The sequence below is a fragment of the Rosa rugosa genome, chromosome 1, assembly GCF_958449725.1.
Source record: "Rosa rugosa chromosome 1, drRosRugo1.1, whole genome shotgun sequence".
Lineage (NCBI taxonomy): Eukaryota > Viridiplantae > Streptophyta > Magnoliopsida > Rosales > Rosaceae > Rosa > Rosa rugosa.
Genome location: NC_084820.1, coordinates 61226151 through 61250083, shown reverse-complemented (window position 1 = coordinate 61250083; position 23933 = coordinate 61226151). Strand labels below are relative to the sequence as shown.

The window sequence follows — 23933 nt, the reverse complement described above, 5'->3', positions numbered from 1 at the left end:
GTAATGCAATCCCAAAGTCTAGCTCAACCGTATGCTTTCGTGTGAAAACTACTTTTGGACCTTTGGTATGCAGCCGGATCACCCCTTTTTTTCCCTTCTTTTGATGCTGTGCTTTAAGAGCAAATTGTTCAGTTGATCAGAGTCCACCTAAATTGCATTGTTGCCGTCAATGCCTATGGAAGCTAGGGCAAAGCACAATGGAAAATGTGGTTTCACCGTATAATAATGTCCCAAACTCGTTTAAACTGGCACGGAATTTTGAATAAAAATTTTTTTTCAAAAATCATGATTTCTCAATAAAAAATTTAGAACAATTTTTTAAGTGACAGAATTTAAAAATCCTGACCCAATTATTTTTAAAAATTTTACATAGTCGGAAATTTGGAAACATTTTAAAGAAAAATGGGTCAGTACTTTTAGGTTATGTTACTTGGAGCAACTTCAAAAAATAATGTTTCACCAACTATAGACTTATGATAATTTCAAGAAAAAATAGTGTTGACAAAGTTTGTCATGTTTTAGCATGACACCCATGCCCCAATGACACCTCCAAACATGCTCTAAGCATACATACTGAAATCTATGCCTTTAACCTATTGCATCTTTACCCAGTTAATATACCGTACCATGTCCGTATGCTTTATACAAAGTACAGTGTTTTACGTGCACATGAGCACATCACATAGCCACTGAAAACTAATATTAGCTTATCATATAAAAGGATTCAGTTTTAGCTTATGATATAAAGGAATGGATTTGCAAATGAAAACTTGTTCTGTTTCATAGCATTCTACATTCCTACTTTTAGTTGCCTTTTTCCTAAAGTAGAGAGGAAAAAGGATGAGGAAACCTATCGATGTGGATAGCTTTCAATTTTTATTTCCTTTAGATTTTGGTAGTTAGAAGCAGTCCATTTAATTTCTTATGATTTAGATTTTCCTATATATTGCAGTAAAAAGTTTCATCTGTTAACATGCAGATGAGAATATGCAGCACATTTTAGACAAAATAAGGAGTTCAAGCACAAGAGCTGGGTATTTTTACTGGACACAGTGATTTCCATACAAGGAATTTGTACTAGTAAATTACAGAACTAATAATGGAGTCCACAGAAAGACACCCTCAACAAAGCTAACAAATTTGGGTAATGTTACAGATGAAAACAACCATTGATCATTCTAGCTAGGTTTCCTCTTCACTTTCCGGGGACGAAGTTGGTAGCGTATGCCCATGCATTGTTGGCCACGGGATCAGCAACGTGGTCATAGAGGTTCTCAATTGGCCCCTTTCCGGTAACAATTGCCTGAACAAAGAAACCAAACATGGAGGTCATTGCCAGTCTTCCATTCTTGATTTCCTTCACCTTAAGCTCAGCAAAGGCTTCTGGGTCATCAGCCAATCCAAGTGGGTCAAAGGCACCTCCTGGGTAAAGTGGGTCAAGACCCTCACCAAGTGGGCCTCCACCAATTCTGTATCCCTCAATGAAGCCCATGAGGACAACCTGGACGGCCCAGATTGCCAGGATGCTCTGGGCGTGGACGAGGTTTGGGTTGCCGAGGTAGTCCAAGCCACCCTCGGAGAAGATTTGAGACCCGGCCTTGAACCAAACAGCCTCGCCGAACTTGACACCGTTCTTGGACAAGACTTCTGGGAAGACGCAGCCCAATGCACCAAGCATGGCCCATCGGCAGTGGATCACCTCGAGCTCACGGTTCTTAGCAAAGGTTTCGGGGTCCGCGGATAGCCCAGCAGTGTCCCATCCGTAGTCACCGGGGAATTCTCCGGTCAAGTAGGATGGAGTTTGCTCCGAGAATGGTCCCAAGTATTTTGGGCGGTCTGGACCGTACCTATTTTGTTAAGCACATGTAAATATGTCAGCATTGAAAGAAAAGATATGGATGTGAAATTCGATTATTAACCTTGGTCTTATGTAATTTGATTATTAGAATAGAGTTGAGGATTCATATGCAATCTCTTAAATCCATACTTAAGTGATCTCATAGATCGAAACAATAATCAAATTATAGTCATTTCAATTATAACTTTGGATGGTAGATCATAGCATAGTTCGATTGTAGTCATTTCAATGTAGTTTTACTAGTGACTATAATTTCGTGCAATTATATTTAGCCAAAGATCATAACATTTACTAGTGACCAAGTCAAATGTATGCAATTTCAGAAATGTACTTACCATATGCTTTCTGGGGCACTTTTGATAGTGCGCCTCATGGAGATACGGCCACCACCAAGGCCGCCAATCTTTCGGACGAGCTCATTCGATGGCTTCAAAGCAGTCTGGCCGGCAAAGGCGGATTGCTGGATAGCAGAGGTTGCCATGACTGTGTGTTTCTCTCTGAGATGAGGGTGGTGTTGTTTTGGCTATGAAATGAAGATGTTTAGAACAAGGAGAGAGTGGGGATGTTATAATGGGAATGAGGAGATGATGTGGATTAGGATATCTACACATCAGCAGCTTCCTATTGGTTCTCATTTGGATTTAGATTTCCTTGCTGATTCTTCCATGGAGAGGCAGAGGTCTTCCCTTAGCCATGTGGCAGGGAATTAAGATGCTGCAATATGTGTGGTTGGTGATTACAGGCCACAGAAGTTTGCATTATTCAAGTTCATGCATGTAGCTCTAACTAAAAGGACAAACAACTTGCCACACTTACTTGATTGCATGAATGCATGTGAATTTACTAGCAATACAAGTTAACAATTACAACATATAATTGAACTTGACAAAAACCAAGAGACAATTGTTATTGAATGTACAACTACAAAATAAAAAAATAATAATTAACCAATTAAAAACCTTGTGGCTGGATATTGGAGCAATTCAAGTCTTTTCTTTCTTCATTTTCCCAAAAAAAAAAAAAAGTCCTCGCTTGTGGATCGATATTGGAGTGATTCATTCTATTCTTCCTTCTTTGTTGTCCACAAAAAAGAAGCCTTCTTCTTTAACGTATATACAGTACGCCTCTTTCTCTTCTCTTGCTTCTTAAGTCACTTGAGTTGACATAGCACACTAGGTACGTATTACCAAGTTAGTACAAGCTTTAGTTACTGTAGTAAATACTATGCTAGCTCTCCTTCCCCTCAAACTTTCTATCATCTGCATCTGCATCTGCATAGAAAACAAAATTTGTAGAACTTGGGCGCAATCCGTCCTCATCTACGTTGTTATCATTGGTTTGTTGTATTTCGCATGAAAAGTGATAAGACTCTCTGAAAGTCTGAAGGGTAAAACCTTTTTACTGATCTGATCATCTACAGTGGCTCTCCTATATTTTCAGCACCAATAACGTTATGGATATCGAGGAGGTCCCAGACTTAAGGTTAGTTTATTTCTATATGTTTGAGGAGTTATACAGTATATATTAATCAAGTACGATCTGTACTAATTTACAGTTTCCTTTCTCTTTCTTTTTCTAATCAGCGTTACAACACCGGATTACATTTCACAGGGTAGCTTAGGACAAAATCCGATTTCTGTAACTCCAGTAACTCCAATGAGGAAAGCATGGTCAAAAGTTACTCTAATTTGGGATATATATTCAGCAGGAACAACTATAATGGTGAAGATAATATTTTCAAGAGTAATTCGCTCTATACATGAAATTCTAAGTTGGAAATGGATATTTGTGGTATCATGCATTGCAGTCTCATTGGATCCTTTGTTCCTTTACATTCCGATCATCGAGGGAAACAAGTGCCTTGGAATCGACAGAAATTTGAGGATAGTAACTCTAGTTCTCCGATCACTTATAGATATCACTTTCATAACTCACATTATTGGTCTAATTTCTGATTGGAAATACTCTGACGGCCCCCAAAGGCACGTCTCCTACTTCGACTCTCACTTTGAGCCAGCATCAGGCTTGCTTTGGAAACTAAAGTTCCTTAAACAAGCCATAGCTAAGAGGATGCCATGGTTATCTGGTACTGTCATGATCCACTTTCTTGCTATTCTTCCTATCCCACAGGTATGAACTGTCTAGGACAAATATAGTCACATTTTTATTTTCCCGTTAATATTGCCTATGCTTATATAAGTGGATTTTGCCGGATGATTGACTGGTTCTAACTATTGATGTTGTCCAGGTGGCAATAGTATATGTCTTTGCTCTAATTGGAAGCTCTGAATTTTTTCTCAAAACTGCGATTATCAACTTATTTCTTGTCTTCCAATATTTCCCGAGGGTTTGCCAAATCTACCTATCAAGTAAACTCAACATGACCGGAACACGGGTTAAAGGTGGATTCAATTTGTTTTTGTATATCCTTGCAAGTCATGTAAGTTGCATCTCTACTTCGTACTTATTCTTCTTTATCGATCTTTGTTTCTTTTAATTCAGTAACTACTATTTTTAGCTTCACTAAGTTAAAAATTTTACAAAAAAAACTAACTTACTAATTAAGGATTTAGGGTATAATTCTGAGGTTGAGAGCCTAGAAAGAGCCATGTGACTGTGTATGATTTACGTTCTACTTTTAAATACATTTCTATTTCATGGAATGTCTTTTTTTCTTTCTTTCTCATCTCTATGCAACTTTTATTGAATTACTGACTAATCTAGTGGTGTTTCAGGTTATTGCAGCCTACTGGTATCTTTTTGCAATTCAGAGAGAGATCTCATGTTGGCACCAGGCTTGTGAAAAAAGTGCAGGATGCCTAGCAACTTATGCTTGTGGTGGCAGTACTTCAATGAATATCACATTCCAAAATGAGCTTTGCCCAATATTTTCACCAAATACTACATTATTTGATTTTGGAATATTTCTTGATATTCTTCAGTCTGGTAATGCAGGATCAGTAAATTTCTTGACAAAATTCTGTTACTCTCTATGGTGGGGACTAAAAAATCTAAAGGTTTGCATTTACATACAAGCATATGCTCTTTTTTATATTAATGTTTCTACTCATCAATAAATATAAAAAGAAAATAAAACTGCATTGTGCCATTAGATATCTCATGGTTTATATCACTGATTTAATTAATTTCAATTTTTGCAGTAGTTTTGGCACAAATCTCGAAACAAGTAGCTATTGGTGGGAAAATTGTTTTGCAATTCTTATTTGTGTTGTTGGCTTGGTATTATTTTTGTACCTCGTTGGAAATGTACAGGTTGGTAATGAATTTCCGTATTAGTTTCAGGATTAAATTATCAAGGCTCCTAAGTACATATACAATTCCCCCAGTTATGTGTAAAGATTTTCAAATGGAGATTGAATTCTTTTCTGTTCTTTTTCCTTTTGAGATAGACATGCATATATGCAGTTTCAAACTACAAAATCGGCGAGCATTGATGACTCAAGACGGACTAGGATTAAAGCGAAGTATCGAGATATTAATAAGTGGATGTCAAAGCATGGTCTCCCACTCTCCCTGCAGATATGAAGACAGCAATCAGGAAAGACATAAAAGAATGGAACATAGCCGGGAGATACATAGATCATGATGTGGATGTTCGATTTGTCAATAACATTTGTGGAGGAAATATCGTATTAGTCCTGTCGGAATTTTTCCGGCTAAATGCTCTAAAGAAAGTATGTTTCTCAACCAGCATTGTGCTTTGATCTGTCTAAATATATCTAATTTGGTACCATGCATGGTGGTTGGTAATTAGTTAAGTAGTAACTTAATTAGTATATATATACGTTAATGAATCTTGTTTCTTAACGAAAGCAACATGTATACCTACCTAGGTACCCATGCTTCAAACTGTGCCAGAGTTCGGGTTGATACTTATCAGCCAATATCTCTATCTAGAAACCTACGATGAGAATGCAGTTGTTGCCCGAGCAGGGAAACCGATTGATTCGATGTTCTTCATTATAGATGGCGTGATTGATTGGACTGACGAGACTAACATGGATACCGATGCTGAAACCACGGGTTCTTCTTCCTTATCTAATAGCAGCAAGCTTAAGAACGGTGATTATTTTGGACAAGAACTTTTGAGTTGGGCAGCATTTAACTATGGGAGTGTTGTAGTATATATGAGTCATAGTATAAATGTCTATATCATGTAATAGGTATTTGAGTGTATAAATATAGGTACTTGAGTTTATGAGGACTTGTGTGACATACTTTATGACAAGAAGCAACAGCATGGCACTTATCATCATTGAAGACAAGTATGTGGAGCTGCAGCCCTCAATCAACCAAGAGAATATTATCACCAAAATGATAAAATCTTAGAGCTTTCACACTAGCTTTGTATTCCTATATAAACCCTCCATTGTGAGAAGAATAAACACACAATTACTCTCTCCCTCTCTCTGTTAATTTATGCTTGTTCTCAAACACGTTATCAGCACGAAATTGCTCTAGAATTAGAATCAAAATTGACAAGAGTAGAGGAAGTTCATAATCCGATCGAAGTCATTTTTCCAAACCTACAAAAAACCTCCAAACCCTAGCAAATATCAACGCCCCTGATTCAAGAAGCTCAGAACCGGCCACCGGAAAATTTGAAGTGCTGCCGGACCGCTGCCGAGTCCTGCCGAGTCCTGCCGAGCAGCTGCGCAGAAGCTGCCGAGAAGCTCTGCCGAGTGCTGCCGAGATCTGTCGACAGCACCTGCCGAGAAGCTGCCGAGAGGATCTGCCGAGACCTGCCAAGCAGCTGCCGAGAGGATCTGCCGAGACCTGCCGAGAGCTGCCGAGACCACCTGTCGAGCCCCTGCCGAGAAGCTGCAGAGCACCTGCCGACAGATCCGCACGGCAACTTTCCGACGACTTTTTCCGGCGACTTTCCGGCAACTTTTCGGACATTTTTCCGGCGATTTTCTCGACTTTTTCCAGCGACTTTTCTGGTCACCTCCGACAACTTTTTCCGGTCAACTTTTCCGGCAACATTATTTCAAGGTATTATTTATTAAGAGTTCCCGTTTTTGAGTTTTTACTCCTTTTTCCTCTCTTTCTTTTTTTCTTGGGAACTTACAATTAAAAGCGGAATTATAGAAATTCGCGCTAAACGAACTAAGAGCGTTCGTAATCAATGAACTAAGAGTGTTCATAATATTCGGACTAAGAGTGTCCGCAAGCATCGATTTATGATCATATTAAACATTATTGTTTTGGTCTAAATCTAAATATTATTGGAAATTGATTTCTTGGTAGCATAGCTTGGAAATCTTATTATTTTAGCTTTCGTGGAAGTTTAAACTCCGAAACTAATATATCTTCTCTTCTTATTTTCAGGATGTCGAATGAACCTAGACTCGACTTTCAAATGCTTGACTCAACGGGTTCGGAATATCATAGCTGGGTAACCGACGTTGAGAACCATCTCACTTCGAGAGGGATATTGCCTATAATCCAGGCACCTGACCAGGGTCTTGTGTTCCAACGAACACCCACAAAGCACGCACAAGCTATTATCTTGATGCGACGCCATATGGATAAAGCACTCAGATTGGAAGACATGTCAATCAAAGATGCAAGAGACCTATGGGTAGCGCTAGAAGAGCGTTTTGGTAATATCCAAGATACCCTCCTCCCTGACTTGAAGATTCAGTGGAACAATATACGCTTCTCCGACTTCAAGTCTGTTGCTGAATACAACTCAGAAGCTCTTCGCCTCAAAGCCATGTTGAGGTTCTGTGCAAAACCTCTCACAGAAGAAGAACTAATTGAGAAGACTCTCTCCGCCATCCCCGTCGCAGTACTTGTGATATCAAAGCAATATCGCACTGAAGTCAATGCTGGACGAATTACGAGGTTCAATGAGCTCATCAATCTCATGTCGGTAGCTGAAAAGCACGACAATATCCTTGTAAAGAATTATCATTCAAGACCTATTGGAACCAAGAGCGTTCGCGAGGCAAATTATAATGCACCCAAAAGAGGGCGCAAGGAGCGGTACCCTAATAACAGAGGACAAGAAGGACGAATGGGTCCATATAACCGCCCCAATAAAGAAGGAAACCGCAACTTTAGCGCGGACACACGTGGTGGCAACTACACACGTGGTAGCAACTCCACACGTGGGAGAGGTGGATACGGTAGCAATATGGGCCGAGGATATGGTAGTAACATGGGCCGAGGATATGGTAGCACCATAGGCCGTGGAAGTAACAATTTGGGCCGTGGAGGTCGCACCATGAGACGTGGTAGTAGCAGTAACCCTCCTAGGGAATATCCACAGCGTGGACAATCTGCACCTCAAATGAAAGGAGGCAACCACAATGACATGTGTCATCGGTGTGGATCAATAAAGCATTGGTTCAAGCAATGCCATGCAAGTACCCAACTAGCTGACAGCTACAAGGAGTATAGGCAATTCAGGGAGCAAGAAACCAACCTTGCTGAAGATGAAGATAGTGAAGATGTCAATCTCACCATAGAGGACTTCAAAGCTAAACAAGTGCACGAGGATGCCGCAGACTTTGATTAGAATAGTCCTTTCTATTTTCCAAGAATGGCAAATGTGCCTTAGTCAATAAATGACAATTGTATTAACTCTTTTCTTATGTGGCGCATCAAATGAAGTATGATGTCTAGGAAAGTAATAGAGATCGGGGTACTTAAGCGAGCCTCGCTCCACCAACATCTCTCTCTACTTTCCTGGTCATATTTCATTGGAGTTACCAAACGGATTGAGTGACTACAATTTGTCTCAAGTTTGATTTATTTTGGAATAGACTTTGGAAAACCTTGATGTAATCATTGGCTATTTTCCTCATTAATAAAAGTATCGCATTATCATTCAATGTCATGGACATGTGTTAATATTCCGAACTTTATTATTCTTTTTCAGTATGCTCTCCGGAGAAATGGAATGCCTTCTTGATAGTGGCCGGCACCACACATACTAAATTACGACATAGGCAATTATTTTTATGGATGACGCTTAGTCAATCTTCAATAACTACGATGGCAGGATCATCACAATTGATTCATGGTCGAGGACCAGCTCAATTTTTGTTGCCAAATGACACAAATATTAATATCACCGAAGCTCTATATGCTCCTAGGGCTGGAAGAACCCTATTGAGTTTTAAAGATATAAGAGCCAATGATTTTCATGTGAAAACACATTGTGAGAATGGACAAGAGTTCCTTTGCATCACCTCTAATAACTATGGAAACACACAAGTATTAGATAAACTTATGTGTCGCTCTAGTGGATTGTATGCAACCACTATTAGAGTAATTGAATCCAACCATGTCATGAATGAAAAATTATGGGATTCTGACACATACAGACTTTGGCACGACCGTTTGGGTCATCCAGGTCGTGATATGATGCTCCGTATATTAAAAACTTCACGCGGACATCCATTCTTCAAAACGAAAAGAAGTACAGACCAAAGATTGGTCCAAATAGTTACTTCATATCATTCGTTTTGCAAAGCTTGCTCTTTAGCAAAGGTAGGATCGAGACCATCCTATGCAAAGGACACTAAAGAAAATATACCATTCTTGCAAAGAATACAAGGTGATATTTGTGGACCTATCCAACCAACTTGAGGACCATTTAGATATTTTATGGTGTTGGTTGATGCATCAACACGTTGGTCACATGTCATGCTCTTATCCACAAGAAATGCTGCATTTGCTAAACTCCTAGCACAAATCATTAAATTAAGGGCTCACCACCCTGATCATCCTATTAAGTCAATTCGTCTTGACAATGCTGGAGAGTTTACATCAAAAAATTTTGATGATTATTGCATGTCCATTGGGATCGAGGTTGAACACCCTGTCCCTCATGTACACACCCAAAATGGTCTCGCAGAAGCTGCCATTAAGAGACTTCAAATGGTTGCTAGAGCATTGGTTATGCGCACCAATCTCCCTATTTCTGCTTGGGGCTATGCAATATTACACGCAGCTGTGCTTATTCGTCTGAGGCGCACTGCCACCCAACCATTTTCTGCGTCCCAGATGGTAACTGGGTATGAGCCTGATGTCTCACACTTACGCATATTTGGGTGTGCAGTCTATGTGCCAATTGCGCCGCCACAGCGCACCAAAATGGGTCCTCAAAGACGATTAGGTCTTTATGTTGGATATGACTCTCCAACCATTATCCGCTACATAGAACCCTTGACTGGTGATCTATTTACCGCTAGATTTGCGGATTGTCACTTTGATGAGACAGTCTTCCCGTCGTTAGGGGGAGACATGAACACTAATGTTCAACAGAAAAGACGGGAATTGTCGTGGTTTGTCCCCACTTTGTCTCATCTTGATCCCCGAACCGCACAGTCTGAAATAGAAGTGCGGAGAATTCTCGATCTTCAGAACTTAGCAGAATCAATGCCTGATGCGTTTTCTGATATCGCTAAAGTGACAAGATCACACATACCTGCTGCAAATGTGCCTGCAAGGATTGATGTCCCTAACAATAGAGGACATGATGCCATCATCTCAAAAGTACATGAGAATGGCGCCAACGTCCCCTATATGGGTGACGTGATAGGAGCATTTTAATGTGGTATTTTAATAGTTAATTCCTCACATTTTGCTTAGTTAATTCCTTAACGAATCGATTTTTAACTCAATTTCTATTTTCTTAGGTACATTGGAGTAAATGATGGTGAAATGAGCATTAGGTCCACACTTACCTATAAATGGTGGAGAAAAATGGAAATGTACTAAAATGTCAATTTTACACATTTTCCTACTCCGGCTAGGAGAAACCAAGCCAAGCAAGGAAGAAGGAGCGGCCGCCGGACCAAATGAACTTCAAATGAGCTGAAACTTTCCAGATCCATTCTAGACAGCCCAAGGATCATTTCTTATGAAGAGTGCAAGAACTTTTGTTGAGTGGAAGGCCTTCAAACAATCAGCCCAATTTTCTACAGAAGCAAAACTGGAAAACTGGACCTGTAAGAGGTCCAGCAGCATTTTCGGCCCAACCACATGGAATAAAAATCTGAAATTTTACCAGGGTGATCTACACTCATAATGGAACATTTTTTATGAAGAGGTCATAGTGAAATTGGGAATGCTTGTTGGAGAAATAATTGAAGGAATAAAGGGGCAGAAACTGATCTAAAAAAAACAGCTCAACATCACATGTTCATGTTTCCTACCCACATGAAGAAAGCTAGATGCTTTTCTCTTTTTCCTTGGATATATTTTTCTGCTCCAATAGATCATCATCACTTCCATACTTCTGCACATTCATGCCTTGCTTTCATTTCATCATTACTCCATCTTTTCCATATTTTACAAACCACTTTCATTATTTTTCTTCCATTTATCATTTCACTCTTCTTTTTCTTCCCTATATAAACACCTTCTCCTCTCACTCTAAAAATATTCCTTCATCCATTTCATCTTCTTTGTCTCTCCATTTCCATTCCATTTTTCTCTCCATTCTCTAGTTGCAAAATTCTGCGTTTTCAAGTAAGAAGAAGAAGAAGAAGAAGGAGCCGGGAATATCATATCCTCCATCGTCCACCTTGAAGGCTTGCTTCCAAGATTCAAGATTTCAACGTTTCAAGCACTCCATCTCCATCTCCAACTCACGGTGTAATTCATTCTTTTTCCTTATTTAATTTCGTAGGAATTTGTTTCTAGTTAACAATAACATTAAGGGCAAAGTTTAAGCCCAATTTCTATGTTTGAATAAAAATTGTGATTTCTTTATGTTGATTTTTATGTTGCTTATGTGAGATTGCTTAATTGATTTTGGATTATGGAAAACTTTTATATGTATGTGTTCTTTGATGGCCAACTTAGGATATATGCATGTAATTGGTGCTAGATTTAAGTAGTAAAGGCTTTGGACAAAAGTCGAAATCAATTAAGGAGGATTGCAAATAGATGGACTTTTTCATACTAGGTTGTGCACTTTGGTTGACATCCTTTCTTTGTTCTTCATGCATTGAATGTGTTCTTGATTAGCTAGTTTTCTAGACTATGATTGCATGTTCAATAGGTTTAATTTAGGTGCTTTCACTTAGATTAAATATTCAAGGAAAGTAAAATATGGGAAATCATTTGCTTCGAATGTTTCACATGGTCAACTTATTTCTCATGACATAGATAATCAACTATAGGAATTGTAATTGGATTTCATTCATATGATTGTAGTTTTGATCTTTGTTTCTTGTGTTCCACCCTTGTATATGTGTTTTTACACTTTCTTTATTTCATTTAATTTTAATTCCAATTCTATAATCTCAAAACCCCCCTTTTTATATTAACTTGTATATATTTTTATTCTTTATTTTATTTTTGTACATAATACTTTTTACTTTATTATTTTAATTCTTTATTTATTTTTTGACAATGACAGGTGTACCCTCAATCCCCGGAATAGAACGATCCCTATTTGCTTATACTACTAACGATGTTTTCAGGGTTAAATTATGCGCTTGCTTTGAGCGTATCAATTTTTGGCGCCGTTGCCGGGGATTGAAAAATCACTTGTTTTTGTTTATAATTGTTGTATATAAACTGTTTGATACTTAGTTTAAATTAACTAGGTTGTTTTTTTTATTGTTGAATACGAGTTTAATTGTGAGTTGTAAATTAAAGAAGGAATAGGTGAAGTCGTGTTTATTAATATTGGCCTAAACCCCTTATTGGTACCTAGTTCAGGTCCCTTAAGGTTGAGGGCGGCCTTTATTAACATTCATTGAACTGTCTAACACACTTAGGACCTTTTACATCCTAGTAAGAATATCCTATGTGAGATGGTGTCTAGGAAGGGGACAACGTTCATGACGGGTTTTTGAATCCAGAAGTGCTTATAAATGGGCTTAGCTCATGCCAAAATGGATTTTTCCTCTCGTGTTCACCCTCCCCTACCTGGCCATTTCAGTAAGGTTGCCCAACGGATGTAGGAGGGACTTTGTGTCTAGACGACTATACTTGGGCCGCACGTCCACTTGATTTACCGCTTGGAATTAGATTTGATATCAATAATGTTTATAACAAAAGAAATACTTGTGCATACTCTTTACGTGTAAATTATTTTGTTGTTTCACACTTTATACTTGTAAAAATACTTTTTACGTTTTATACTCACTTGTGTACTTAACTTGTGTCTTATGTACAAAATACTTGTTAATTATACTTGTAGTTTGTAATTCATAGTTACTTGTTTATTTTTTTTGTATTTCTTTGTTAATATTAAGTTACTAACTTTATTTAATGTAGGTACCGTCTGGCTGCAAGACGTAAAATACAAGCGCTGCTTGGGAGGCAACCCAATTCAGAATATAATCAGATTTGCTTTCTCTTCCCCTTTTACTCCTCCATTTTCTTTTTGTTTTAGTAGTTATTTTCGTAAATTCCATCCCTATATGCTTACTTATTTCATTGCATGCTTTTAATTGATTACATTGAGGATAATGCAATATTTAAGTGTGGGGGAAGGGATTTATATTTTTGTCTTTCATTTTGAATCCTATAAATATTTTTGTCTTTCATTTTGTGTCCTATAAATATTTTTGAGTCCTATATTTTTTAATAATAATAAAAAAAAATAAAAATAAAATAAAAATAAAAATAAAAATAAAATAAAATGCATTCATTCAGTCTTATTAAATTCAGCTTTTTACAAAAAAAAAAAAATAATAATAAAAAAAAAAAATTTTAAAAAAAAAATAATAAAAAAAAAAAAAAAAAAAATGCATTCATTCAGTCTTATTAATTTCAGCTATTTACAAAAAAAAAAAAAAAAAAAAAATAATAATAATAATAATAATAATAATACTCTATACTAAGCCATGTCTGCATCTCTGTAGGAGTTGAGGCTGAGCTCAAGGGAAATGTGAGAGCCACCGCCATAACCGCTACCTCCCTCGGAAGTAGTCTTCATGATGCCCAAGATGTCCTCACCATGCATGGGGAACAATGGAAGAGTTTCAATCTCCTGGTGATCTCCTCCTCGTTGTTGCAGGGATGTTTGTCCTCCTGTTGTGCCAAAAGAGTTGTACTGGTATTAGTGTTGAAGTGTGAGGAAGAATATGAAACAAAATTTAAATCAAGAAATCCTTCATTACCAGTAGAATCGGTGGAACCAAAGTTGAGATTAATGGATCTACCATCATCAGTAGAACTAGTGGACCCAAAATTGATGTCAATGGATCCACCAGCTGGCCCAAAATTGATGTCGATGGATCCACCAGCACCAGTAGAACCAGTGGACCCAAAATTGAGATCAATGGATCCACCAGTACCAGGAGAACTAGTTCCCATGGGCACTTGAGCAGCCTGATTGCACCTCTTCATCTGCTTCTCTCGAGCCCTGACATTCTGGAACCAAAAATAAATGTTCTTGCCCTCAACATGTCCATACTGGTTCAGCTGGAGACAGATCTCGTGAATATGCTCTGTAGTTGGGCGCTTAACTCCCTTGTCGTAGTAAAGATCCTTGAGGATCCTTATTTGATCTGGAGTAGGAACCCACCTGGCACGGCTTCGCCAGAAATCTGTGTTGGCATTACTCCCGGCTGCTTGGTTGTTTCCTCCATCCTCGATTTGTTGCTGGGTTTGTAGCTCCATCAGTTGCAGAGTTCGTGGTTCCATGGTGATGGGTTGAGGGGATGTGAAGATCGAAGAGTAAAGTTGTCAAGTGTTTGAAGGAGTTGTTGTTAAAGGGATTAAGGATGATGATGGTGTGTTGGAGATCTGAAAGTTCAGAGGAAAGATGGGATTGAATCAATTAGATGGGAGAGAAGATCAGAAGAGAAGGATTGAATCGAAGAAGAAATATTTTGAGTTTTGAAAGAAGAGGAAAAGCTGAAGAGTTGGGAGAGAGGGGCTGGAACTCAGGAGAGATTTTCGTTCCTTTGGAGTGAACAGTTGCGCCCTCAGAATGCACCTATTTATAGAGCGAGGTGAGCAGATCTCCACCGTTGGATGGACGATTCCTGTGATTCATTCTACGCGTTGGATTAAAGTCGCCCTGAAACCCGGAAAAGTTGTTGGCGCGTGGAGAGCGTGTAAGGGGACCGAGGGAATCTCGAGGCGCTGTGGCGGACAGCTGTAGCCGAAAGCAGATTTGACTGTCGTAAATCACGGAAGGGATAAGCCGTGACACAAGTGGGCCGTACTTGGGCCTGTCTCGGATCAAGGCATCACTGTAGCTGTGGGTGGAGGCCTGATGGGCCGAGTTTCTGAAACAGTTTTGGATGAGTTGGGCCGGATTTCTGTAACAGTTTTGGATACGTTGGGCCGAGTTTCTGAAACAGTCTTGGATGTTTTGTGCCGAATTGTTGAAACAGTTGAAACAGTTGGTTTAAATAAAAGGATTGGTATGGATAATAACGTGAGCAGCCGTGCTCGAGTGGTTGAGTGTAAAGTTCGTGTACAAGAGGTCTGAGGTTCGAACCTTGCCTCTCGTTTATTTTTATTATGTTCGTTTATGACATAATAAGTATAAAATTTGTACACATTATATTAAGCACAGCTTGTGCTCCAGTGGTTGGGGACAAAGGTTTCGTGTAGCAGGTTAAGGTTTCGAACCTTGCCTCCCCCGTTTTTTTTTTTTATTTATGTCACTCCATCAGAACCCTCCTCCGAAGGCTGAAACCAGCAAGAAGGCTGCCACTCGCCCGCATACCGCTCCTCCAAAGGAGTAAATGGAGGTACAAGTCTAGGCTGAAAGACTTTAAACATTAAGCGCTGCATGGGAGGCAACCCATTTCAACCGTAGCTGTGGAGGAGCCATCAACGCAGATTTGCTCTCTTAAACTCTATCTCCTCTATTACTATTTTCTGATTGTATCTTTGTTATTTGCGTTTTTAGTTTTTGTTTTTAGGTTTTCTTGAGTTAATCATTCCATTCACATGATAATTGTTCATTGCATGCTCTAACTTGTTTAACATTGAGGACAATGTATGATTTAAGTGTGGGGGGAAGGATTAATGCTTGTAGTTAGTTTTTGTCATAAAAAGAAAACAAAACAAAAAAATCGAAAAATGTCAGAAATATAAAAAATTTCGTTGCTTTTGTTTTTGTTTTGAGTCTTAGGATGCCTTTCAACTGTCTGGGATGATTCTATATCTCTGAAATCATGACTAAAAGAGGATCACAACATTGAGATGATTTTAAACATGGTATTCTTTGGTTAATTGAGATATATGAAAAATGTGTGCCTTGTAGTGGATATGGATTGCATGACCTTGGTACAGAATATGAGCATGTTAAGATGAGTTGTGATTCATAAAGCCATGTGAGATAATTGAACCATGTCCCTTTTTCTTGGAGTGAAATGAAAAATATATTCTTAATTTCTTGGCGATGTTTTGATGATCTCATTATTCTTTCATCTTGATTGACTGCTTGCCATAGATTAAGTTTAATGGACTAGAGAATGCTAGAATTCGCTCTTGTGCTTGTTGAGACGTGATATCAATACATGGCCCTGATTCTGGAAGGGATAGAGGTTCTCTAGGAATTACCACCATGGCCAAATAAACTTGTGTCCCCATTTGTGCCCGTCGTGGGACCCCCCTAGATAAGCCCCTTTGAGCCTACATTAAGCCTTTTCGTTCATCACCCTTAAAATCCTTAACCATGAAGCTTAGTATAGTTACAACCCTACCCTTTGTTCTAAGGACTTAGTGGAGCTATCTTTTGAGACATACTACATGGGTTTGGTGCTAAGGATGAAGATTGAGAAGAGGTGAAAGTTCAAGTGTGGGGATAGACTTGTCCATAAAGAAATAGATATGTTGAAGCCGTGAAAAATGAAAAGAAAAGAGAAAAATTGTGTACGGCTAAAAAAGAAAAAGAAAGAAAAAAAATATATGTTTATGGACTTTCATCCCCCATACTTAGTGATTTTGGAGTTTGCTTTGAATTGAAGGCCCACTACAGAAAAATTTGGCCTTTGTCCATTTCACTAGAGTTCAAGGGAAGTTTATATTGAAGATTGGGCCCAACATGAAGACATTTGGCCCTCTTATATTACCTCTATGGAGAAGTGACGTTTTTGCAATGCCTTGGTGAAATATTTCGAGATCTCTACATTCATATGAGCTCTACTAGGTTTTTAGGACACTTTGATAATCCTTACCTTTCATTTCTTTAAACCTTGAGCCTTAGCCCCATTACAACCTTTGAGAGGACCTTCTTGATCCTTAAGATGGGACAGCCTTTGATGTGGAGATGAGTTACAAGAGTTGAACCTATGGCTTGGGTCCATTCGTGCAAGTAGTTGATATCCTTCATGAGATCTTTTGAAAAAAAAAAATTATATTCACAAAGTGCTTTTCGTTTCTTATATATGTGAGCTATTTGACTGCCTTAAAATATGTTCTCTCACATATAAATGAGTGATTATAAGCTTTTAAGCATTGCCTTGATCTGAGAGAAGAAAAAGTGGATATACCTTGTGAGGATATGAATCATACTTGTCTGAAGCATGCTAAGCTAAACCCCAATCACCATTATTACAACCAAGTCCTACTTGTGTATGTGTGGATCATATGTTTTAATTAACTCTCGAATGCTTAACATTGATTCTTGGTTGAGTGCTAATCTTGGTGTTGTGAAAGTAAGAGATTTCTGAGACAATATGTTAAAGGGCAATAGAGGTCTTTGTGATGTCAACATCTTGGTCTTTGTCTTTGAATTTACTCTTTTATGTGTGACGTTTTTTTTTTTCTTTGTGTTTTGCTTTGTGTTTTACGTTTTTGGTTTCTTTGAGTCTTTGTGTTTTTGTTTCCATACTTAGTCATTTTTTTCGTTGGTTTCTTTGTTTTGTGTCATAGTCTTTTTGGTTTGTTAGTTTTTGATTTTGCTAAGGGACTAGCAAAAGCTAAGTGTGGGGGAATTTGATAGGAGCATTTTAATGTGGTATTTTAATAGTTAATTCCTCACATTTTGCTTAGTTAATTCCTTAACGAATCGATTTTTAACTCAATTTCTATTTTCTTAGGTACATTGGAGTAAATGATGGTGAAATGAGCATTAGGTCCACACTTACCTATAAATGGTGGAGAAAAATGGAAATGTACTAAAATGTCAATTTTACACATTTTCCTACTCCGGCTAAGAGAAACCAAGCCAAGCAAGGAAGAAGGAGCGGCCGCCGGACCAAATGAACTTCAAATGAGCTGAAACTTTCCAGATCCATTCTAGACAGCCCAAGGATCATTTCTTATGAAGAGTGCAAGAACTTTTGTTGAGTGGAAGGCCTTCAAACAATCAGCCCAATTTTCTACAGAAGCAAAACTGGAAAACTGGACCTGTAAGAGGTCCAGCAGCATTTTCGGCCCAACCACATGGAATAAAAATCTGAAATTTTACCAGGGTGATCTACACTCATAATGGAACATTTTTTATGAAGAGGTCATAGTGAAATTGGGAATGCTTGTTGGAGAAATAATTGAAGGAATAAAGGGGCAGAAACTGATCTAAAAAAAACAGCTCAACATCACATGTTCATGTTTCCTACCCACATGAAGAAAGCTAGATGCTTTTCTCTTTTTCCTTGGATATATTTTTCTGCTCCAATAGATCATCATCACTTCCATACTTCTGCACATTCATGCCTTGCTTTCATTTCATCATTACTCCATCTTTTCCATATTTTACAAACCACTTTCATTATTTTTCTTCCATTTATCATTTCACTCTTCTTTTTCTTCCCTATATAAACACCTTCTCCTCTCACTCTAAAAATATTCCTTCATCCATTTCATCTTCTTTGTCTCTCCATTTCCATTCCATTTTTCTCTCCATTCTCTAGTTGCAAAATTCTGCGTTTTCAAGTAAGAAGAAGAAGAAGAAGAAGGAGCCGGGAATATCATATCCTCCATCGTCCACCTTGAAGGCTTGCTTCCAAGATTCAAGATTTCAACGTTTCAAGCACTCCATCTCCATCTCCAACTCACGGTGTAATTCATTCTTTTTCCTTATTTAATTTCGTAGGAATTTGTTTCTAGTTAACAATAACATTAAGGGCAAAGTTTAAGCCCAATTTCTATGTTTGAATAAAAATTGTGATTTCTTTATGTTGATTTTTATGTTGCTTATGTGAGATTGCTTAATTGATTTTGGATTATGGAAAACTTTTATATGTATGTGTTCTTTGATGGCCAACTTAGGATATATGCATGTAATTGGTGCTAGATTTAAGTAGTAAAGGCTTTGGACAAAAGTCGAAATCAATTAAGGAGGATTGCAAATAGATGGACTTTTTCATACTAGGTTGTGCACTTTGGTTGACATCCTTTCTTTGTTCTTCACGCATTGAATGTGTTCTTGATTAGCTAGTTTTCTAGACTATGATTGCATGTTCAATAGGTTTAATTTAGGTGCTTTCACTTAGATTAAATATTCAAGGAAAGTAAAATATGGGAAATCATTTGCTTCGAATGTTTCACATGGTCAACTTATTTCTCATGACATAGATAATCAACTATAGGAATTGTAATTGGATTTCATTCATATGATTGTAGTTTTGATCTTTGTTTCTTGTGTTCCACCCTTGTATATGTGTTTTTACACTTTCTTTATTTCATTTAATTTTAATTCCAATTCTATAATCTCAAAACCCCCCTTTTTATATTAACTTGTATATATTTTTATTCTTTATTTTATTTTTGTACATAATACTTTTTACTTTATTATTTTAATTCTTTATTTATTTTTTGACAATGACAGGTGTACCCTCAATCCCCGGAATAGAACGATCCCTATTTGCTTATACTACTAACGATGTTTTCAGGGTTAAATTATGCGCTTGCTTTGAGCGTATCATGACGTAGTGGCTAGGCCCACGGCTCCTGCTAGGAAGCGCGGAAGGCCCATAGGTTCGATGGATTCTAGCCCAAGAAAGAAAGCGAGTTTGGCACAAAATAATCCATTAATCATCGATACAAATAATCCATCTCATGAGAATATTCCGGATTATGGTTATGTCCAAGAGACATCATTGGAGGACGCTCCAATGACAGAACCAATTCCAGAAAATAGAGAGATCTCCATAAATTACACTAGTATACATATGGTGATGGATAGAAATTCTATGACTATTGATGATGCATTTGCATATCATATTGCAAAAGGAATTATAGAATACGATGATATCGAACCTCGCTCCGTTGAAGAATGTCAACGAAGAGCAGATTGGTCTAAATGGAAAGATGCGATCCAGACTGAATTGGATTCACTAACAAAGAGACAGGTATTTGGGTCTATAACGCTGACACCGCCAAATATAAAACCTGTTGGCCATAAATGGGTCTTTGTTAGATACAAAGCCCGCCTTGTGGCACAAAGTTTCTCACAACGCCCTGGAATCGATTACGAGGAGACATATTCTCCCGTAATTGACGTTATAACGTTCCGCTACCTTGTCAGTTTGGTAGTTTCCGAAAAACTTGACATGCAGCTTATGGATGTGGTTACAGCATATCTCTATGGGGATCTAGATTCAGAGATATATATGAAGGTTCCAGATGGACTTCAATTACCCAAATCAAAAGGCTCTAAACCACGGAGCGCGTTTTCAATAAGATTGAGACGCTCACTATATGGATTAAAACAATCCGGACGGATGTGGTATAACCGTCTAAGTGACTACTTGATTGGGAAGGGATATATTACCAATGAAATATGCCCATGCATGTTCATTAAAAGGACAAGTTCAGGATTTGCAATTATAGCAGTTTATGTCGATGACATGAACCTAATTGGAACTCTAGATGAGTTAAAGGAAACTGCTAAATACTTGAAATCCGAATTTGAGATGAAAGATCTTGGGAAAACACGGTTTTGTCTCGGAATAGAACTCGAGCACCGTAGTGATGGGATTATGATCCATCAGTCAGCATATACTCAAAATTACTAAGGCGCTTTAATGAAGATAAAGCAAAGTCTGTGAGTACTCCCATGATCAACCGTAGTCTTGAGCCCAGAAAATATCCGTTTCGTCCAAAGGATGAGGACGAAGGCTTATTAGAGGCTGAAGTGCCATATCTAAGTGCAATAGGTGCATTATTGTACTTAGCTCAATGCACAAGACCGGATATCTCATTCGCAGTGAACTTGTTAGCTAGACATAGTTCTGCGCCAACACGCCGCCATTGGATTGGTATAAAGACAATCTTTCGATACTTGAAAGGTACGATTAATATGGGCTTGTTTTATCCCTACAGAGAGAAGAAAAGACGGAAGCATGGGATCAGACCCCACAAGGCAAAAAGCCACCTTCCGTAATATAGACGCCGGCGACACCATTCATGGTGGCCGACGTTCTCCTCCTCCCCTCCATCAAAATAATAATGATGTTTTGATGGGCTTTGCTGATGCAGGGTATCTCTCTGACCCTCACAAAGGTCGCTCCCAAATAGGTTATGTCTTTACCATGGGAAGCACCGCGATATCTTGGAGATCCACAAAACAGACCCTTGTTGCTACTTCCTCAAATCATGCAGAGATTATTGCTCTACATGAAGCTGTGCGTGAGTGCATATGGCTAAGATCTGTAAATAGACACATTCGAGGAACTTGTGGTTTGAAGTCTACCACAAATGAACCTACATGCATTTACGAGGATAATGCAGCTTGTATTGAGCAAATGAAATTAGGTTTCATCAAGGGCGACAATACCAAGCATATATCGCCAAAATTCTTCTATAATCAGCAACAACAAACACTTCTAAATATTGAAGTAAATCAAATCCGATCAGAGGATAATGTAGCGGACTTATTTACTAAGTCGCTACCAAAATCCCCTTTCGAGAAACATGTGAAGGGCATCGGATTGAGAAGGTTATCCGAACTCCCACAATCTTCAGGGGGAGTTTAAATCAGGGGGAGTATCCAGAAACATACTCCACACTCAAACGCGCGTTGTGCTGTTTTTCTCCTTCGACTAAGGTTGTTTTTTCCCACAGGGTTTTATTACTTGGCAAGGTTTTTAACGAGGCAACTCAGAAGCGCACGGCCTAGACAAATACTATTGACATGAAATATCCAAGGGGGAGTGTTGTAGTATATATGAGTCATAGTATAAATGTCTATATCATGTAATAGGTATTTGAGTGTATAAATATAGGTACTTGAGTTAATGAGGACTTGTGTGACATACTTTATGACAAGAAGCAACAGCATGGCACTTATCATCATTGAAGACAAGTATGTGGAGCTGCAGCCCTCAATCAACCAAGAGAAGATTATCACCAAAATGATAAAATCTTAGAGCTTTCACACTAGCTTTGTATTCCTATATAAACCCTCCATTGTGAGAAGAATAAACACACAATTACTCTCTCCCTCTCTCTGTTAATTTATGATTGTTCTCAAACAGGGAGCTCTTATTTTAGCCCTGTTCCTACTTCAACTCGAGATGCCAAATGTCGAACAAAAGTAGAATTCCTGCAGCTGAGTAGGGGGACGTTAGTAAATACAGAAGTCCGCGATTACATGTCTCAGAGTGATTCTCTGGCGCACTTGGAGGAGTTGGCAGTTCCCCATAACCACATTGATCAGATAATAGACGAGGTTTGAAACTTCATATCCAACATTATTTATTATATTTTCATATAGATGAAGCATTCATTTTCTTTCCTTTTCTTTCCTTCTTTTAATTTTCCATCTTGACGTTGCATTTAATTTAACAAATATACACTTTTATCTAAAATATATGTTTTCTAACCGTGAATTACAGACAACTCTTAAGTTTTGGCTAGTTTTTGATGTAAATAATTGCAAATTAAAGTTAGCGAAACTAGAAAAAGCCTCGTATAGTCCTAAATTCGAGTCCCATTCTTCTTATTTGGCCAGAGTTGAAATTAAGAAGGATGAAGAAAACAAGTCTAGGAGATGTGTGATGTAACTGTTCTTTCAGCAAAAGTTCAAGATGAATGAACCAGCACTTAATTTGCTTAATTAGTTACATCATAACCCTGTTCTGAAATGACAGTGAAAGGTTTATTTCATTTTTAGATACAAGGAAAATTAAAGGCTAAATAATTGTGTGTCTGAAGCGTTAATCAGTTAAATGTTAGTGAATGCAATTAAGTTGTTAATTTTTGCAAAAATAATTGGCATATATTGCAGTATCCAGTTCCTAAGGTGAAATGGAAATGTCCTTACCGTGGGTGGCTGAAAGTGAACTGTAGTGCTGTGTGGGAACATGAATCAAGAGTGGCAGGCATGGCTTGGGTTTGCAGGAACGATGAAGGAGCTTTCGTGGCCGCTGGAAGTCTTGGTGGGATAAGATGCATGGACAGGTTTTTTGCTGAAGCTCTCAGCATCGCTAAGGCTATCGAGTTTTGTACCACTATTATTGGTGATGTTTCTGGCGACAACGTCGGCCGCATAATTGTGGAGTCTGATAACCAGGATCTCATGGATTGCTTGCTTCAGCTGCATGACGAGGACCTAGTTGTACCGAAAACATACTTGAACAACTCTAGCATGGAACCGAATAACCGTATTGGCGAAAACCTTCGACCAATCCTTGGGGATATTTACATCCGCTTGGCTCCAGGGTTTAAGGCTATTACTTATGTGCATTGTGACAGCCAATGTAATGCAGCTGCTCATTGCGTGGCATCTCATGCCATGGATGATGCTACTGATTCTTCGTCTTGGTATGGTCCCGATCCGGCCCCTAGTTGGCTAATTCCTGCTCTCACGAAGGATAGCCCGCATTGGTACACATGATAGATAGATCAAGGCTACATGAGCATATGATCAAGCAGCTAGCTTCTGTAGATTGATTTAAGCAAGTCCTCAGCAGTGGACAGCTTGTTGTACTTTACGAGTTTAAGCTAGGATAGAATGCATAATCCATACATGCATGTGTGCGCAAACTCCAACTGTGTAACGGTAGGAAACCAAGGTTTGGGGCATGTTCTTGTTTTCTATCTACTGTTGTTTGATTTGTAGGTCGAAGACTCGAAGTTAAGCGATTCCAACTTCTGATCATAGTCTTTGTTTCCTTAATGCTGAAAAAAAGTTACTTTGCCTCCCTACTTTTGGAGTAGAATTGAC

The 23933-nt window shown here is 38.4% G+C and overlaps 3 protein-coding genes across 3 annotated transcripts; 2 read left to right on the top strand and 1 right to left on the bottom strand.

Moving 5' to 3' along the window:
* Positions 1 to 1016: 1016 nt before the first annotated feature.
* Positions 1017 to 2403, bottom strand: LOC133725895 (chlorophyll a-b binding protein 151, chloroplastic). Its single transcript, XM_062153296.1, has 2 exons — positions 2194 to 2403; positions 1017 to 1847 (listed from the first exon to the last, which is right to left on the bottom strand). The coding sequence occupies exons 1-2, from the start codon at positions 2337 to 2339 to the stop codon at positions 1196 to 1198; spliced, it is 798 nt and encodes a 265-aa protein (XP_062009280.1). The 5' UTR covers positions 2340 to 2403; the 3' UTR covers positions 1017 to 1195.
* Positions 2404 to 2915: 512 nt separating this feature from the next.
* LOC133725894 (uncharacterized) lies at positions 2916 to 23907 on the top strand. The gene is made up of 10 exons (XM_062153295.1): positions 2916 to 3034; positions 3279 to 3340; positions 3442 to 3988; positions 4107 to 4298; positions 4594 to 4875; positions 5020 to 5131; positions 5269 to 5553; positions 5713 to 5993; positions 22247 to 22436; positions 22995 to 23907. The coding sequence occupies exons 7-10, from the start codon at positions 5401 to 5403 to the stop codon at positions 23601 to 23603; spliced, it is 1233 nt and encodes a 410-aa protein (XP_062009279.1). The 5' UTR covers positions 2916 to 3034; positions 3279 to 3340; positions 3442 to 3988; positions 4107 to 4298; positions 4594 to 4875; positions 5020 to 5131; positions 5269 to 5400; the 3' UTR covers positions 23604 to 23907.
* On the top strand, positions 3312 to 5155 carry LOC133732186 (cyclic nucleotide-gated ion channel 1-like). The gene is made up of 5 exons (XM_062159678.1): positions 3312 to 3340; positions 3442 to 3988; positions 4107 to 4298; positions 4594 to 4818; positions 5132 to 5155. The coding sequence occupies exons 1-5, from the start codon at positions 3312 to 3314 to the stop codon at positions 5153 to 5155; spliced, it is 1017 nt and encodes a 338-aa protein (XP_062015662.1).
* Positions 23908 to 23933: the final 26 nt, after the last annotated feature.

Coding starts and splice junctions, on each gene's coding strand:
- LOC133725895 (XM_062153296.1), bottom strand. CDS start 2,339: ATGGCAACCTCTGCTATCCAGCAATCCGCCTTTGCCGGCCAGACTGCT. Junction 1,848..2,193: donor AGTGCCCCAGAAAGCATATG/GTAAGTACATTT, acceptor TTAACAAAATAG/GTACGGTCCAGACCGCCCAA.
- LOC133732186 (XM_062159678.1), top strand. CDS start 3,312: ATGGATATCGAGGAGGTCCCAGACTTAAG. Junction 3,341..3,441: donor GAGGAGGTCCCAGACTTAAG/GTTAGTTTATTT, acceptor TTTTCTAATCAG/CGTTACAACACCGGATTACA. Junction 3,989..4,106: donor CTATTCTTCCTATCCCACAG/GTATGAACTGTC, acceptor GATGTTGTCCAG/GTGGCAATAGTATATGTCTT.
- LOC133725894 (XM_062153295.1), top strand. CDS start 5,401: ATGAAGACAGCAATCAGGAAAGACATAAAAGAATGGAACATAGCCGGG. Junction 5,554..5,712: donor GGCTAAATGCTCTAAAGAAA/GTATGTTTCTCA, acceptor ATACCTACCTAG/GTACCCATGCTTCAAACTGT. Junction 22,437..22,994: donor TTGATCAGATAATAGACGAG/GTTTGAAACTTC, acceptor CATATATTGCAG/TATCCAGTTCCTAAGGTGAA.